This window comes from Scyliorhinus canicula, chromosome 15 (assembly GCF_902713615.1).
Source record: "Scyliorhinus canicula chromosome 15, sScyCan1.1, whole genome shotgun sequence".
In the NCBI taxonomy this organism is placed as follows: Eukaryota; Metazoa; Chordata; class Chondrichthyes; order Carcharhiniformes; family Scyliorhinidae; genus Scyliorhinus; species Scyliorhinus canicula.
In genome coordinates this window covers 49,043,905-49,060,076 of record NC_052160.1, presented here as the reverse complement: position 1 = coordinate 49,060,076, position 16,172 = coordinate 49,043,905, and the positions used below count along the sequence as shown (strand labels likewise).

At 48.3% G+C, this 16,172-nt stretch overlaps 1 protein-coding gene across 2 annotated transcripts in view; it reads right to left on the bottom strand.

Moving 5' to 3' along the window:
- micall2a (mical-like 2a) overlaps positions 1-16,172 on the bottom strand; it is a 128,809-nt gene that overhangs the window by 92,720 nt on the left and 19,917 nt on the right. For both annotated transcript variants that reach the window (XM_038820427.1, XM_038820428.1), the window contains exon 2: positions 15,808-15,856. In XM_038820427.1, the coding sequence (XP_038676355.1) occupies positions 15,808-15,856 (49 nt within the window). The remainder of the gene's footprint in view (positions 1-15,807; positions 15,857-16,172) is intronic.

Below are 16,172 nucleotides of genomic sequence, written 5' to 3'. Positions count from 1 at the left end.
GTGTGCCTTAGGATACTGTGTGTACCTTTATCCTTGAGGCCTACCTCCGGACTCTCGGCTTCCACTCACAAATCCAGTTGATTGACTGCACAAAAACACATGACCTTTTGGCCAAACGTGCGGAACGAAAGCAGTCACTTACTCAGAATGCCCCAACAACGTGGTGACAATGGCTGTTCCCAATCTGTAACAGATCTTAATTCTAGATTGACTCCAAGCTATTAAAGCAGAAGCAATCAACCTTGAGAACTGAGCAGTAAGGATAGATGGCCTCTGCCCTTGGACTTCACTCTCCGCGTGTGGAGATCGAGATACAGGTATTTAAGAAAAGTATGGGGGAATTGGATAAACATTCTTCCTCTGGGCTCCAGATTCAATTAAACTAGGACCCGGATAAACGCTAAGAAAGTCAAAAGACCAGGAAAGATTAAGGCAACATTTTTCCCAACAGATTTCCAAACAGGTCCATTTCTCCCTTAAGCATGGGAGTGCAGGGAGCACTAGGTTGTGCTGATAGGATTAAGTAGTATGGAAGTGGCCTATATCTCACCAGCATGGAACAGTTGGGTTGAATGGCGTGTTTCTATGCTGATCATTGAACCAATTCTATGAAACCACAAGTCACAAAGACATTCTCTGGTGTGTTCTCATTCCTCACCTTCACAGTGGCTTTGACAAGGTCAGACCCATCTTCCTCGAACCATTTTCCCCTAGGCTGTTTGGGCTTGAGGAGGAATGAATGAGAGGGAATGTGGGACTTCAGGGCCATGCACCTCCTCACTTGTTCCTTCTAGCTGGTAGAGGTTGCGGGGTTGGAAGGTGCTGTCAAAGAAGCGTTGGCGGGCTGTCGGGGCACATCTTGCACATGGTACACGCTGTACTTCGGTGGTGGGGACAGTGAATGTTTAAGATGGTGATATACTTTTTTTGAAGTTTGTCACTCCTGTAATGTAGGAAACACTGCAACCAATTTGTCCACAACAAGCAAAGAGCTACATTGGACAAGCCATCACTAACCCGCTCAAAAAGTAACGAGCGCATGCGTGGAATGTTTATTTCCACAGTTTATGGATATTTTAGCCTTGCACAGCAGCATGGGGGAGAAATCTCCTCATGAATCTCAGTCCCTACAATCCTCCAGCTTTGAGACCTGAAAATGAAATGAAAATCGCTTATTGTCACGAGTAGGCTTCAATGAAGCTACTGTGAAAAGCCCCTAGTCGCCACATTCCGGCGCCTGTCCGGGTCCGGGGAGGCTGGTACGGGAATTGAACCGTGCTGCTGACCTGCTTGGTCTGCTTTAAAAGCCAGCGATTTAGCCAAGTGAGCTAAAACCAGACCTCTGACTAAAAGGACAGTTCTCTCTATTCTGAACGTGAGACAAAAGGTTGACCAATAGTGGGCAAAGTATTTATTACTGGATGTCAGTTGTTAAAGTGAGGGGTTAATTACACGAGGAATGATAGTAAGAAATTTAATCTGAGGAAAGCAGTTGAAACAAGCAGTTTCTGCAAGTTAATCCAGTTCCAGTCCACCATATGATCCAACCCAATCGGCATTGATTTGGGATTGTTTGATGGCTATGTGCCAGAGGCAGAAAGTGTTTCATTTGCAATATTAATAATCCTTGTGTTTACAAACATAGAATTTATCAAACCCACTGAATAATTCCAATGCCCACCAGGAAACCTCTAAAGATCTGGTAATCTCAAATCTTGTTAAATTCCTTTAATTTGACTAATTCAGTGAGAAGTGATCCTGAGCGAATGATTTGAAATGAGCAAATATACTGAGCCCCTAAATGGGAGGTCTGGAGCCTTCTCAAAACTGAAAGTAAACATCTCAACGGACTTTGAACAACAAACAGGTTTTGATCGGATCTTGTCAGATTCCGAGATATAGGCGGGCAATTGCACAACACGTGGAAAATTGTGCAAGTTAGGGCGGCACGGTGGCGCAGTGGTTAGCACTGTTGCCTCATGGCAACGGATCACTGTCCATATGGAGTTTGTACATTCTCCCTGTGTCTGCGTGGGTCTCACCCCCACAACCCAAAGATGTGCAGGTAGGTGGATTGGCCACGCTAAATTGCCCCGTAATTGGGAAAATTTTAAAAAAAGGAAAATTGTGCAAGTTCAGGGGGAACACGACCTCACCTCCAAGCTACACATCATCCTAACTTGGAGCAGTATCATCGTTCCTTCACTGTCGCTCGGTCAAAATCCTGGAGCTCCCTTCTTACCAGCACTCTGGGAGTACCTACACCAAATGGGATGCAGCAGTTCAAGAAGGCGGATCGCCATCACCTTCTCAAGGGCAATTAGAGATGGGCAATACGCCCAAATCCCATTAAAGAAAAAGGATTGCAAAGAGTTTTGGGGCAGCTCAAGATCATTAGAGATGATAGAGACATGCAGGCACTTTCTTTCCGTTAAAGTGGGTGGCAGTCAATGAGGTAGCAGCACCAAAACCTACCGTGTTGACTGCTGCAGAGTGTCCATTAATTCTGGCCAGAAGACCCAGTGAAGAAAAGAGGTTTCAAAGAAACAGAGATCAACAGGTTTTACACAGATGTGATGACTGGCTGAGAGCTTTGTTCTTCAGGGCTGATTTGTCACAAAGCGACTTCTTCACACAAAGAGTGGTGGGAATCTGGAGCTCTCTCCCCTAAAAAATATTTGCAGCTGCCGATCGATTCCAAAAGTTCAAAACTCAGATTAGTGAATTTTTGTTGGACACAGGTAGTAAGGTGTATCGAGCCAACAATTCAAATAAGCATGACCTAATTGAATTGCAAAACAGATTCAAGGGGCTGAATGGCCAGTTTTGGTTCCTTTGTTTCACTATTTAGTTGCAGAATTTGAAAGGAGTAGAAAGGAGTTTGTTCTCTGTTACACTTTTACTGAGGGTCTATTGTTGTGTAATAAAGAACTAAATCTTCTGTTCCAAGTGTTGGCTGAAAGATAGATAATGGGCAAGACACCAGGGAGAACTCCCCTGCTCTTCTTCAAAATTACACCTTAGGATTTTTGGCCTCCTCCTGAAAGGGTAGATGTGACCCTAGTTTAATGTTTTATCCGAAAGAAGCACATTCGGCAGTGCAGCATTCCCTCTGGAAATACTAACTTGGATTTGTGCCCGTCTCCAGAAAGGAACTTGAACTCACAACGTTCAGATTCAGAGATAAGCCAGCTCCCCACTGAGCCACAAAATTAGGTCAATAATGAAACAACACCAAGGGCACAAAGAGTAACTGAACTGGGGCTGTCCTAAGCTTGAACCTGCTCGTAACAACATAGCATAGGGCATTGAAGAGCAGGGAGAGGGGATTTGTCCAATAAGCTTAAAGGAAAATAAGGGCCGGATTTCCACTGCTCATGTGGCTAGTTTGAGACTCAGAAGACCTGCCTCAGTTTAAAGGGCCCCAGTAGATCTGGTGTATGGAGAATTGGACCAGAAGTGGCCGTGTGAGAAGAGAAAGTCCTCTCAGGGAGACGGAAGCAGAGCTGGTCCAGCATGGCGGAGAGCAAGGGCCACGGGGAGACGGCACAGTGGTCAACGGAGCAGCTGGTGAAGTTTTGCTTCGCCAAGCTGAAGAAGGACACGCTGGACCCGATTAAGGCTTCAATTGGTCAAGTGGTTCATAATCAGGAAACCGATGACAAAGCGATCCAGGAGGTCGAACAAAAGTTCTCCGAGCACAAGGAGTATATAACCATGCTGGAAAGCAAGGTGGGGATGATGAACAACCGCCAAAAAAGAATGCAGGAGAAGATGGAGGACCTGGGGACCTGGAGAATAGGTCCAGGAGGCAGAATCTCAGAATTGTCAGCCTCCCTGAAGGCAGTGAGGGATCGGATGTGAGGGCCTATGTGATGGACATGTTGGAGAAGTTGATGGGGGCTGGGGCATTCCCTCGGCTCTTGGAATTGGACAGAGCCCTCGCGAGGAAGCCCAGAGCGAACGAGCTGCCGAGGGCCAGGGTGGTATGTTTTCACTGTTTCATGGGCAAGGAACACGTTTTGCGGTGGGCCAAGAAAGAACGGAGCAGCAAATGGGAGAACTGTGAGTTGCGCATCGATCAGGACCTGGGAGCGAATTTGGCCAAGAGGCGAGCTGGGTTCAATCGGGCAAAAACGACCCTCTTTAAGAAGGGGGTGATTGTATAAATTTAAGTAGCTCTATGTGAAATGATGGGCTGTGTGGCTGGTTAAAGGCTGATCTGTCTTGCAGGGACCTTGTTAGAGGGGGGGATTGGCTTTGAATTTAGTTCTGTTTTTTGAGTGACTATTTTTCTAAAGTGACTGTTTCTTCACTGTTTTTTCTGTTGTTTGTTTACTGGGGAATGTGACGTTTTAAAAATGTTTATTAATGTGGGAGGGAGAGAGGAGAATACAATAGGGAGACAGACTGCTTGGTGCGGTGCCAGGGATGGGAACTATCGAGTCAGCATGGGTGAGCTGACTCTCGGAAGAGCAGTGGGGGGTGGGCAGGTGTTAAGCTGGAGCTTGATTTGGGGGATTGGGTTTCTAGTGTTGTTGCTAGGGGAGAGGGGGGAGCTGCTTTGCTGACAGGGGAGGAACTGTTACCAGGGGAGAAATGGGAGGCCGGGAATGGCGACAGCCCGAGTGGGGACTCGAGGAAGCGGAGGGCGCGAGCTTGAGGCTGGCCTAAAAAGGGTGATGGGGGGGGTGTTGGAAGCCCCCCGTCCAGGCTGATCACATGGGGGGGGCACATAATGGTGAGTGGGAAGCTGGAGGGGGTGCGAGTGGCATTTATGAACATATATGCTCCAAGTTGGGACGACATGGAATTTATTAGACGGGTATTGGGCAAGATCCCAGACTTAGAGTCACATAACCTGATCATGGGAGGGGACTTCAACACAGTCATTGATCCGGAATTAGACCAGTCAAAATCCAGGACAGGGAGGAGGCCGGCAGTGGCAAAGGAATTGAAGGGGTTTATGGAACAGATGGAGGGGGGAGTAGACCCATGGAGGTTTGCACGGCCGAGGACAAAGGCGTTTTCCTTTTTTTCACATGTCCACAAGGTATACTCTCGCATTGAATATTTTGTTCTGAGCAGGGCGCTAATACCGAAGGTGGTGGATACTGAGTATTCGGCAATTGCAGTGTCGGATCAGGCCCCGCATTGTGTGGATCTACGGGTTAGTGTGGAGAGAGGGCAACGCCCGCTGTGGAGACTGGATGTGTGGTTGCTAGCGGACAAAGCGATCTGTGGGTGGGTTAACAAGTCCATCCAGAACTACCAGGAAACAAATGATATGGGGGAGGTCTCTGCAGCGACGGTTTGGGAAGCTCTGAAGGCCGTAGTCAGAGGGGAATTAATCTCGATTCGGGCCCACAGAGAAAAGGTGGAACAGGCTGAGAAGGATAGATTAGTGGAGGAGATACTCCAGGTGGACAGGAGATACTCGGAGGCCCCGGACGCGGGACTACTGAGGGAGCGGTGGAGGTCATAGGTGGAGTTTCAGCTGTTGACCACAGGGAAAGCAGTGGAACAGTTGAGGAAGGCAAGGGGGGCGATCAATGAGTACGGGGAAAAGGCAAGCAGAATGTTGGCGCACCAGTTCAGGAAAAGAGAAGCGGCCAGGGAGATAGGTAAAGTAGAGTAGAGACGGTAATACTCTCCTGGACCCAGCGGGGGTGAACGAGGTGTTTAAGGACTTTTATAGTAAATTATATGAGTTGGAACCCCCGGCTGGGGTGGAGGGGATGAGGCAATTTCTGAATCAGTTGAGGTTCCCGAGGGTGGAGGAGGACCAGGTGGAGTGGCTGGAAGCCCCAATTGAGATTGAGGAAATAATCAAGGGGCTGGAGGGCAGGCAGTCGGGCAAGGCCCCGGGGCCTGACGTCTACCTGGTGGAATTCTATAAGAAGTCTTCAGAGATATTGAGCCCACTGCTGGTGAAGACATTTAACGAAGCAAGAGAGAAGGGAGTCCTCCCCCCAACAATGTTGCAGGCCTCGATTTAATTGATCCTGAAACGGAAGAAGGATCCGGAGGAATGCGGATCATATATGCCGATTTCTGTACTGAATGTGGATGCCAAACTGCTGGCAAAGATACTGGCCACACGGATAAAGGACTGTGTCCCGGGGTTGATAGGGGAAGACCAGACGGGTTTTGTTCAGGGCAGGCAACTCAAGGTCAATATTCGAAGGCTTCTAAATGTTATTATGATGCCCTCAGAAGAAGAGGAGGCGGAGGTGGTGGTAGCGATGGATGCGGAGAAGGCTTTTGATCGGGTGGAGTGGAATTACCTGTGGGAGGCGCTGAGAAGGTTTGGGTTTGGTGAGGGCTTTATTGACTGGGTGCAGTTTCTCTATCAGGCACCAGTAGCGAGAATGCGTACGAACCGGCTGAGGTCGGGGTATTTTGAACTACACAGAAGGATGAGGCAAGTTACTTTTGCTCGTAACTTTGCAAGTAACTCCCCGTTACTGTTTGCTCTGGACATAGAGCCACTGGCCATGGCATTAAGAGCCTCTAGGAACTGGAAAGGGCTGGTTCGGGGGTGGGGGAGGGGGTTGGAGCACCGGGTCTCGCTCTACGCAGATGACCTGCTCTTGTACATTTTGGACCAGTTGGAGGGGATGGGGGAAGTAATGCGAATCTTGGGGGAATTTGGGAATTTTTCGGCGTATAAATTGAACATGGGGAAAAGTGAGATGTTCGCGATCCAGGCAAGAGGACAGGAGGAGAGACTGGGAGAGATGCCACTTGGAATGGTAGGGAAGAGCTTTCGATATCTGGGAATCCAGGTGGCCCGGGAATGGGAGGTACTGCACAAGTTAAGCCTGTCCCGGTTGGTAGAACAAATGGAAGGGGTCTTTAAGAGATGGAACATGCTCCCGCTATCACTGGCGGGGAGGGTACAGACCGTGAAAATGACGATCCTCCTCAGATTTCTGTTTGTCTTTCAGTGCCTCCCCATCTTCATCCCTAAGGCCTTTTTCAAGCGGGTGAATAAGGTTATTTTGGGCTTTGTGTGGGTGGGTAAAACCCCGCGAGTGAAGAAAGTGTTGCTGGAGCGCAGTCGGGGGGAGGGTGGGTTGGCGCTGCCGAACTCTGCAATTACTACTGGGCGGCTAATACAACCATTAGGAAGTGGGTAGTGGGGGAGGGGTCGACATGGGAGCAGATGGAGGCGACGTCATGTAAAGACACCAGTCTGGGAGCATTGGTAACGGCACCTCTGCCGTTTTCGCCGGCCCGATAGTCCACATGTCCGGTGGTAGAGGCGGCTCTGAGAATGTGGGGGCAATGGAGGAGATATAAGAGAGTGTAGGGAGCATCGATTTGGACCCCGATTTATAATAACCACAGGTTTGTACTGGTACGCTAGAGGGCGGGTTCCGGAGTTGGCAGAGGGCAGGAATTGGAAGGATGGGGGATCTATTTATAGACGGGAGCTTTCCCAGCTTGAAAGCCTTGGAGGATAAATTTGAATTGCCTGCAGGGAATGGTTTTAGATATTTGCAGGTGCGAGACTTCCTGAGAAATCAGGTGCCGGCCTTTCCGCTGCTGCCGCCATGAGGGATACAGGATAGAGCAGTCTCCAGTACCTGCTCTGGGGAAGGTATCGGATATTTACCAGGAGCTTTCGGAGGTGGAGGAAACCCCGGTGGAGGAGATTAAGGGCAAGTGGGAGGACGAGCTAGGAGGAGAGATAGAGGCGGGGCTATGGGCGGATGCCCTAAGCAGGGTTAACATATCCTCATCATGTGCCAGGCTCAGCCTGATACAATTTAAGGTAGTCCACTGGGCACACATGACAGCAGCTAGGATGAGTAAGTTCTTCGGGGTAGAGGACAGGTGTGCGAGGTGCGCGGGAAGCCCAGCAAATCATGTCCACATGTTTTGGGCTTTCCCAAAGCTTAGAGAGTTTTGGCAGGGTTTTGCTAAGGCAATGTCCACGGTACTAAAAACACGGGTGGAGCCGAGTCCGGAGGTAGCGATCTTTGGAGTGTCGGATGATCCGGGAGTTGAGGGGGCGAAAGGGGCCGACGTCTTGGCCTTTGCCTCCCTGGTATCCCGGACACGGATCTTATTAATGTGGAGGGACTCGAAGCCCCTGGGTGTAGAGACCTGGGTTAGTGACATGGCTGGGTTTCTCAGTCTCGCGAAAATAAAGTTTGCCTTCAGAGGGCCAATGTTAGGGTTTTCCCGGTGGTGGTAGCCGTTCGTCAACTTTCTGCGGGAAAATTAAAATGTCAGCAGAAGCAGAATTCCAAAGGTGGGGGTTCGGATTGTTGTTGTCTGGTTGAGGTGCGTGAAGACTGGGCTGGTGGGGGGGGAACTGTTTATTTTACTATGTTGATGTCATTGTTTATGTTACTGTTATTAAAATTTTCAAATACCTTAATCAAATATTATTAAAACAATATATAGTCTCTTTAAGCTGAGAACTCAGAATTCCCTACTGAGAAAATGTATCTTTTGAATTTGGACAAATGTCCACAATGACATAATAATAGGCCTTGGGGAAATACCAACAAAGATTGAAACTGCCTAGCCAGGTGTAATTTTTTTCCTAACCTAATCCAGGTGGCCTGTCAATCAAAGCAGTCCAGGAGAGAGTTTTTATTAAACTCTCATTGACAGCTTAAGCCTCCCCCCACCTGCCCCCCCCCCCAACCAAGTTGAAAGAGTGGGCCATGTTTTAAAAATTCATATCCTGACACCGAGACAGACCTTATCCGCCTTTCAGAGCATTTGTATCTGTTCCATCAATTTGTGATGCCCACGCTGCAGGTTAAGGCCCTTGCAATAGTCAAAATGTTATCTATTCAAACTCAGCACGTAGTTCAAATGACCCTGCTGAGTTCAGGCTAACCACCTGTGTGAATCATGCCCTGTCTCCTTCTTCAAACTGGCAAAAGTTCGATCTGTGGGAAAGGGGGACCCGACTTCTGCATCCAGGTCCCAGCCAACATTTCTACATCTGGCCCTAAGTTTCAGCTCGCACATTTCAATCCTGTTTCTCTGCAAGAAGGCAGCTAAAGTTTGCGGAATTATTGGGAAAGAGTCAAGCCTTGGGACTCATTGGAGAGCTGGCCCCATAAATGGCCCCGATCATCTCCTTCCGTGCTGCAAGACGTAATGATTTTAAAATCTTCTTGAACCCACTTGCTTCCAAGACCATTCCTGATGGCTTGTTCTATTAGTTTGGATTCAGGTCCCCCCCCCCCCCCCCCCCCCCCCCGACCCAGCCTATATACTCTCCACTCGCGGCCTGTGACTCCTGCCATTTGAACCATTACCAAAGCAAATCATTGGCCTTGATTTATGATTTTTTCCCCCCCCAAATACTAGCAGAAAGCACCACATTTTTCCAAATTAGGAATCCATTGATTCTTTTTTCTGTCTGTGGCTCAAATTCCCGGTGCTTGGAATCATCTCCAGTGCTGGAGCCAAGGGCAGTGACATCCTTCCTGTGATTTAGGTGACTGGAACAGTGCATCGCAATCCAAATAAGATCAAGAGGGCTACCAAACAGCTGCTTTTCATTTGCCTGCTAAATAACTCACATCAATAAAAACGTACAAGGGATCGAAAGCAAAGTTCAAGCACAATTACGCAATAAGGCGAACTGGCAAAGTGGCTGACAAACAGGTTTCTATGCACTTACACAAAGATTTAAATTCTGCTTCAACCCAGCATTACTGCACTGGCACGCAGCGAGCACCACCCAAAAATTTCCAACGTACTTCTTCGGCACAGGTACAGTGAGCGGGCTACCCGCTGAGCCAAGGGACTGGAGGTTTAAGTTCCACTCCAAGGCCTTGAGCACAGATATCTAGGCTGTCACTCCAGTGAAGTAACTGAGAGAGTGCTACACTGCTGGACATGCCGTCTTATCAGACGAGATGTTAAACCATCTTTGGTTTATGTTTGACTCTCTCACATGGACATAAAAAATGGAATTACTGTGAAGCAAAGCAGGGGAGTTCTCCCCAGTGTCCTGGGCCATATTTATTCCTCATCCAAAATCAAAAAAATAGATTGTCTGCTCCTCATCACATTTCTGTTTATGGGAGTTGACTTTTCACAAAATGGCTGCCACTCTCCCTAATCACAATAGTAACAAACAACAAAAGCATTTTTTGACATCCTGAGGTTGTGAAGGTCGCTGTAGAAATGCAGGTCTTTATTTTTCTCTTAAAGTCACCTATGAACCCAGCACGTAAGCCACACCATAAATTCTCCTAGCTACTGGCATTCAAGGCTGTTCAGCCCCTCAGGGCTGCTCTCCCATTCAGTTCTGCTTCTTAGGCAGTCCTCCAGAGTCGAGGATGACTTGCTACCACACTAAAAATGAGTTGTGAAGTGATTGAGGAGTCCAATGTGTGACCTACAGTCTCTGTCACAGGTGGGGAAGACGGTGGCTGGAGGAGCGGCTGGGTGAGGTAGCCAAGTTGCCACACGCAGCTTTCGCTGTTGACGCTCAACAGCTTGCTCTTGGCTCTGAAACCCGAGGTGTTCAGCTCCTTCCCAGATGCTTTTCCTCCTCTTTGGGTGACCTTGGGCCAGAGACTCCCAGGTATTGGTGGAGATGTTGCACCTTTTCAAGGAGGTTTTGAGTGGTGGCCTTGAAACATTTCCGCTTCCCTCCTGGGGCTCAGGGGCTCACTTGCCATGTCAAAGCTCCAAGTAGAGCGCTTGTTTCAGGACACTTGTGTCAAGTATACGGTTCGGTCGTGGATGATATGTACCTTTCCCCTATTTATTGGCCTAGGTTGCACTGGGTGAATACTGGGTAATTATTGGATGATTACTGGGTGAATATTGAGTAGTTATTGTGTGATTATGGGATATTTACGGGTGATTACTGTGTGATTACGGGCTGATAACTGGGTGACAACAATTTCTCCCTCAATGTCAGCAAAACTAGCTGACTCACTTCAATATGCAGATTTACTAAAAATTATCCTACCTCCAATGGGTAGGAATTACATCGCAACTGCTCGTGAGATTACATAAGATCTCGCGAGGCATTGAGAGCCGGTATATCCCAGGAGCGGGGTCGCCTGGCTTCTATCAGCCATGCTGCGCTATGGCACGCTGCTTTGGGTGCAGTGTGGCCGTTGGATCGTGCCCATTATAATCATTGCAGCTACCCTTGTTCCCTCCCCGTACTTTTCTGAAAACAGTGACTTATGTGGGAGTCCCATTTTTCCACTTTTTGAACCCAGTGCATGGATTTCTTTATGGGATTAAAGCTGCCATCCTTAATTGATAGCAGCCTATATGTGGATCCAGTCCTGTGCCAATGTGGGCTGGCTAGCCCTTCAGCTACATCAGAAACGTTACCAAGTGTTCAAGATGGTGCCCCAGGATATTCGTCAGGATAAGTAGGGATGGCCAATAAATGCCGGTCTTGCCAGAAACATCCACATCACAAGAGAAAACAAAATTGTGCACAGCAAGATCCCAGACATGCCACACCAAATGTCTCAGAAATCAAGAGGCAAACTTGTGAAAATAGAGAGCTTTGGTATAAAATCATAAGTTGCAATCTTTTTCCAAACATTAACCAATATAGATTGACAGTTGATTTCTAAGATTCATTCGTGGCTTATTTAATCACAAACAGGTTAGAGTCCTTTATAAAACCTAATTGCTGTTTAGAACATAGAACATAGAACAGTACAGCACAGAACAGGCCCTTCGGCCCTCGATGTTGTGCCGAGCAATGATCACCCTACTCAAACCCACGTATCCACCCTATACCCGTAACCTAACAACCCCCCCCCCCCCTTAACCTTACTTTTTAGGACACTACCGGCAATTTAGCATGGCCAATCCACCTAACCCGCACATCTTTGGACTGTGGGAGGAAACCGGAGCACCCGGAGGAAACCCACGCACACACGGGGAGGACGTGCAGACTCCGCACAGACAGTGACCCAGCCGGGAATCGAACCTGGGACCCTGGAGCTGTGAAGCATTTATGCTAACCACCATGCTACCGTGCTGCCCTGTTTCTCGAAATGTTTTTGACTAAAGACTGCCTGGGCAATGCCAGGGGGCAGTGCCGATGGCGTGGGGCAGTAGGAGGGGTCATGTTTCGTGGAGGGGGATTTTCGTTAGGGGACTTGTTGTGAGGGAGGAGTCAGTGCATGGCATGGCAGGGTGTCTGAGGGGGGGTGGTCTGTTTTTACGTTTTTGTATCGGGACAATCATTAAAAAGGGTGCCCTGATCTTTAAAAAAAAAACTAAGTTGCTCATGGTGTTGTTGTGGAAGCCGCTCCTTGGAGGTTTTTTTCTATCAAGCTTACGATACGACGGAGAAAGTCACCATTGACGCCAGCTGCTTTAACGCCGCTTTTCCCACCAGTTGTGACACTCTGCAGGTAAATGAAAAAGTTCCACCCTTTGTAAAAATTCTCCCTGCTATTCCAGCGTTTGCTGAAGACCCACCCTTCCACCATAAGAACGTAAGAACTAGGAGCAGGAGTAGGCCATCTGGCCCCTCGAGCCTGCTCAGCTATTCAATGAGATCATGGCTGATCTTTTGTGGACTCAGCACCACTTTCCAGCCCGAACACCATAACCCTTAATCCCTTTATTCTTCAAAAAACTATCTATCTTTACCTTAAAAACATTTAATGAAGGAGCCTCTACCGCTTCACTGGGTAAGGAAGTCCATAGATTCACAACCCTTTGGATGAAGAAGTTCCTCCTAAACTCAGTCCTAAATCTACTTCCCCTTATTTTGAGGCTATGTCCCCTAGTTCTGCTGTCACCCGCCAGTGGAAACAACCTGCCCGCACCTATCCTATCTATTCCCTTCATAATTTTAAATGTTTCTATAAGATCCCCCCTCATCCTTCTAAATTCCAACGAGTACAGTCCCAGTCTACTCAACCTCTCCTCGTAATCCAACCCCTTCAGCTCTGGGATTAACCTAGTGAATCTCCTCTGCACACGCTCCAGTGCCAGTGTGTCCTTTCTCAAGTAAGGAGACCAAAACTGAACACAATACTCCAGGTGTGGCCTCACTAACACCTTATACAATTGCATCACAGTGACTATTGGTGAAACTGCTGTCTCCTTACAGAATGGAATCACATGTTCCAGCTTAATATATTAATACATTAAAAGTACTTTTATCTACAGTGGAGTAACTGTTATTACCTCCAAATTTGAGTTATTCAAAATGTGATAGTGGCAGTTAGGATTTACCCTCACAGGGCATTTAACCCTTTGGAAAAAATAACCAGCAGCAGTGTCTGGGTCAAACCCCCAATCAGAGGACAGATAGTCAACGAAGCAATCAACACAACTCCACAAATGTCCGCAGCAATAAATAATCCCAAGATTTTGCAGCCCTCTCACAAGATTGCAAGCAAGGCTAAATTTGACTGAGAAGTTCCATCTCTGAGAGTTGAGGTCGCACAAGCAGCAGCTGATTTGAATGCCCAGCCAATCTGTTTTTGGTTAAATGATTTGAGGGACGAATGTTGGCCTGGGAACCAGAAGAACTCACGGCTTTTCTTCCAATATTGATACCAGGGGTGGAATTTTCAGTTCTGGGACTGTGTCCTGTGGCTGGGGTAGGGGCAGGGAGTGTTCATGCGACCCTGGCCCCATTAAATGTGCATTGGTGCATTTTGCGATCTTTCACATAGCTGGGAAGGCTGGATGGTTAGTGCCCCGCCATTATATCCAGGTGCCATTTTTAAATGGCATCCACCATAACTGACCCACCATTGAAGAAAGAAGCAGAACCTCCAGGTACACTCTGAGGCTGGAAAGGGACCTTCTCAAAGACACTGAAGCTGAAAGATCCAGCTACTAGAGGCTTCCCACCCACCCGGCTGCCTGTATCAGGGTCGATCCCAAACACTGGAGGCATTTCCAGGCCAGCTTCAGGTCAATGCTGATGCGTGCACATCACGTTGGTCCAGCCATGTTCTCGACCGGCGCGATTTAATAATAATGATAATAATCGCTTATTGTCACAAGTAGGCTTCAATGAAGTTGCTGTGAAAAGCCCCTAGTCGCTACATTCCAGCGCCTGTTCGGGGAGGCGAGCATGGGAATTGAACCCGCGCTGCTGGCCTTGTTCTACATTATAAGCCAGCTGTTTAGCCCACTGTGCTAAACCAGCTCCTCCACTAGATTTTCCTCTGGTGTCGCGGACAATCGGGTGTGGAGCGAAATTGTGGTCGGGCCTTCATTTGCCTCCCATAAGCGGCTTGCGAATCAGTTTCACATCTGGCCTCTGGCAGGAATTGCAACCCGCCATAATGGGTAGGAACGGACGATCCCGCCGTCATTCTATGCTGGCATGAAACTACTTTTTTGACTTCCCGCTAATAAACATTTTATTGAGGTATTTTTGGTATAGAAACAACAACAAAATAGACAAGATACATGAACTCTAACAGTGAACCTCTCAAGGCGAACTTAATTTTCCCCATACAGAGAAAGCTGATAGCCAGGTCTCCGACTTCAGGGGCTTTGGGTCCCTCCATGCCAAAAGTATCCATCTCTGGGCTACCAGGGAAGCAAAGGCCAGAACATCCGCCTCTTTCTCCTCCTGGATTCCCGGATCTTCCGACACCCCGAAAATCGCCACCTCTGGACCCAGTGCCATCCTTGTTTTTAACACCGTGGACATGACGCCCACAAACCGCTGCCAAAATCCCCAAAGCTTTGGGCACATCCAAAACCTGTGGACATGGTTCGCCGGTCCTCCCGCGCATTTTGTGCACTGTCCTCCACCCCAAAGAATCTGCTCATCCGGGCCACTGTCATGTGAGCCCAGTGAACAACCATAAATTGAATCAGACTGAGCCTGGCACATGTTGCAAACGTGTTGAGTCTACTCAACGTGTCCGCCCATAAACCATCCTCTATCTCACCTCCCAGCTCCTTCTCCCACTTGTGCTTCAGCTCCTCGGTCTGCGTCTCCTCCGACCCCATAAGCTCCTTATAGATGTCCGTAACGCTCCCCTCCTCTACCCACCCTCTGGAAATTACCCTGTCCTGAATCCCCCTCAGCAGTAGCAGCGGGAAGGTTGCCACCTGCTTACGAAGGAAGTCCCGCACCTGCAAGTATCTGAATTTGTTTCCCCTCGCCAGCCCAAACTTTTCCTCCAGCGCCCTCATACTCGGGAAACTCTCCTCTATGAACACATCCCCCATCCTCTAAATCACCGCTCTCCGCCAGTCCCGGAACCCCCCATCCATACTCCCCGGGGCAAACCAGTGGTTATCACGAATTGGGGTCCAGACTGATGCTCCCTCTGCTCCCACATGCCGCCTCCAGTGGCCCCAAACTCTCAGGGCCGCCACCACCACGGGGCTTGTTGAGAACCACACCGGCGGGAGCGGCAGAGGCGCAGTTACCAGCGTCCCCAAACTGGTGCCCTTACAAGAAGCCGCCTCCATACGCCTCCTGCTGCATTGTTAACCGTTCCCTCCACCGGCCCACCATCAAACCAGCCACAGCGGGCATGGACAATTTTTGCCCAAGATCTTTTCTATTCCCCACAACGAGCAAACAGAGCCTTGGATTAACATTGCGCCTGGAAAGATGGCACCTCCAACAAAGCAGTATTGCACCATAGCCTTTGCCTCAATTGGGTGTTGAGATTCATACTGGAACTTGAGCCCACGGCCTTCCAACTCAGACAGTAAAACTGTGTGGAGAAACATACCCATTTCCCATATGCTTCACAGACATGAATATACCCAAACAGTGTACAACCAAAACTACCCATAACAGAAGATTTAGCGAAAAGGGCTCTTTCTTTTCATACTACTTACCAACTCATTATTTTCATAGACATCTGCTTTCTTAAGAGAATCAAAAGGTCTGTAATTGAAACAGAAAAAGAATGAACAACTTGCATTCGTATACCGCCGTCTACATAGTGAAAACGTCCCTTCACAATTACAAAACGTCCCTTCACAGGAGCCAATTATAAATCCCCATAATGAGGGGTACACATACAGAGAGGTAATGTTACTGGACTATTATTCCAGAGGCCCAAACCAATAACCTAGGGAATTCAAAATCCCACCATGGCAGCTGAATTGTAAAGGGAAGTGTGCAGGTAAAGCAGATAATTAAGAAAGATACTAGAATGTCATTGTGGGAGTAGTTGAATACAAAGGTATGGAGGTCACGC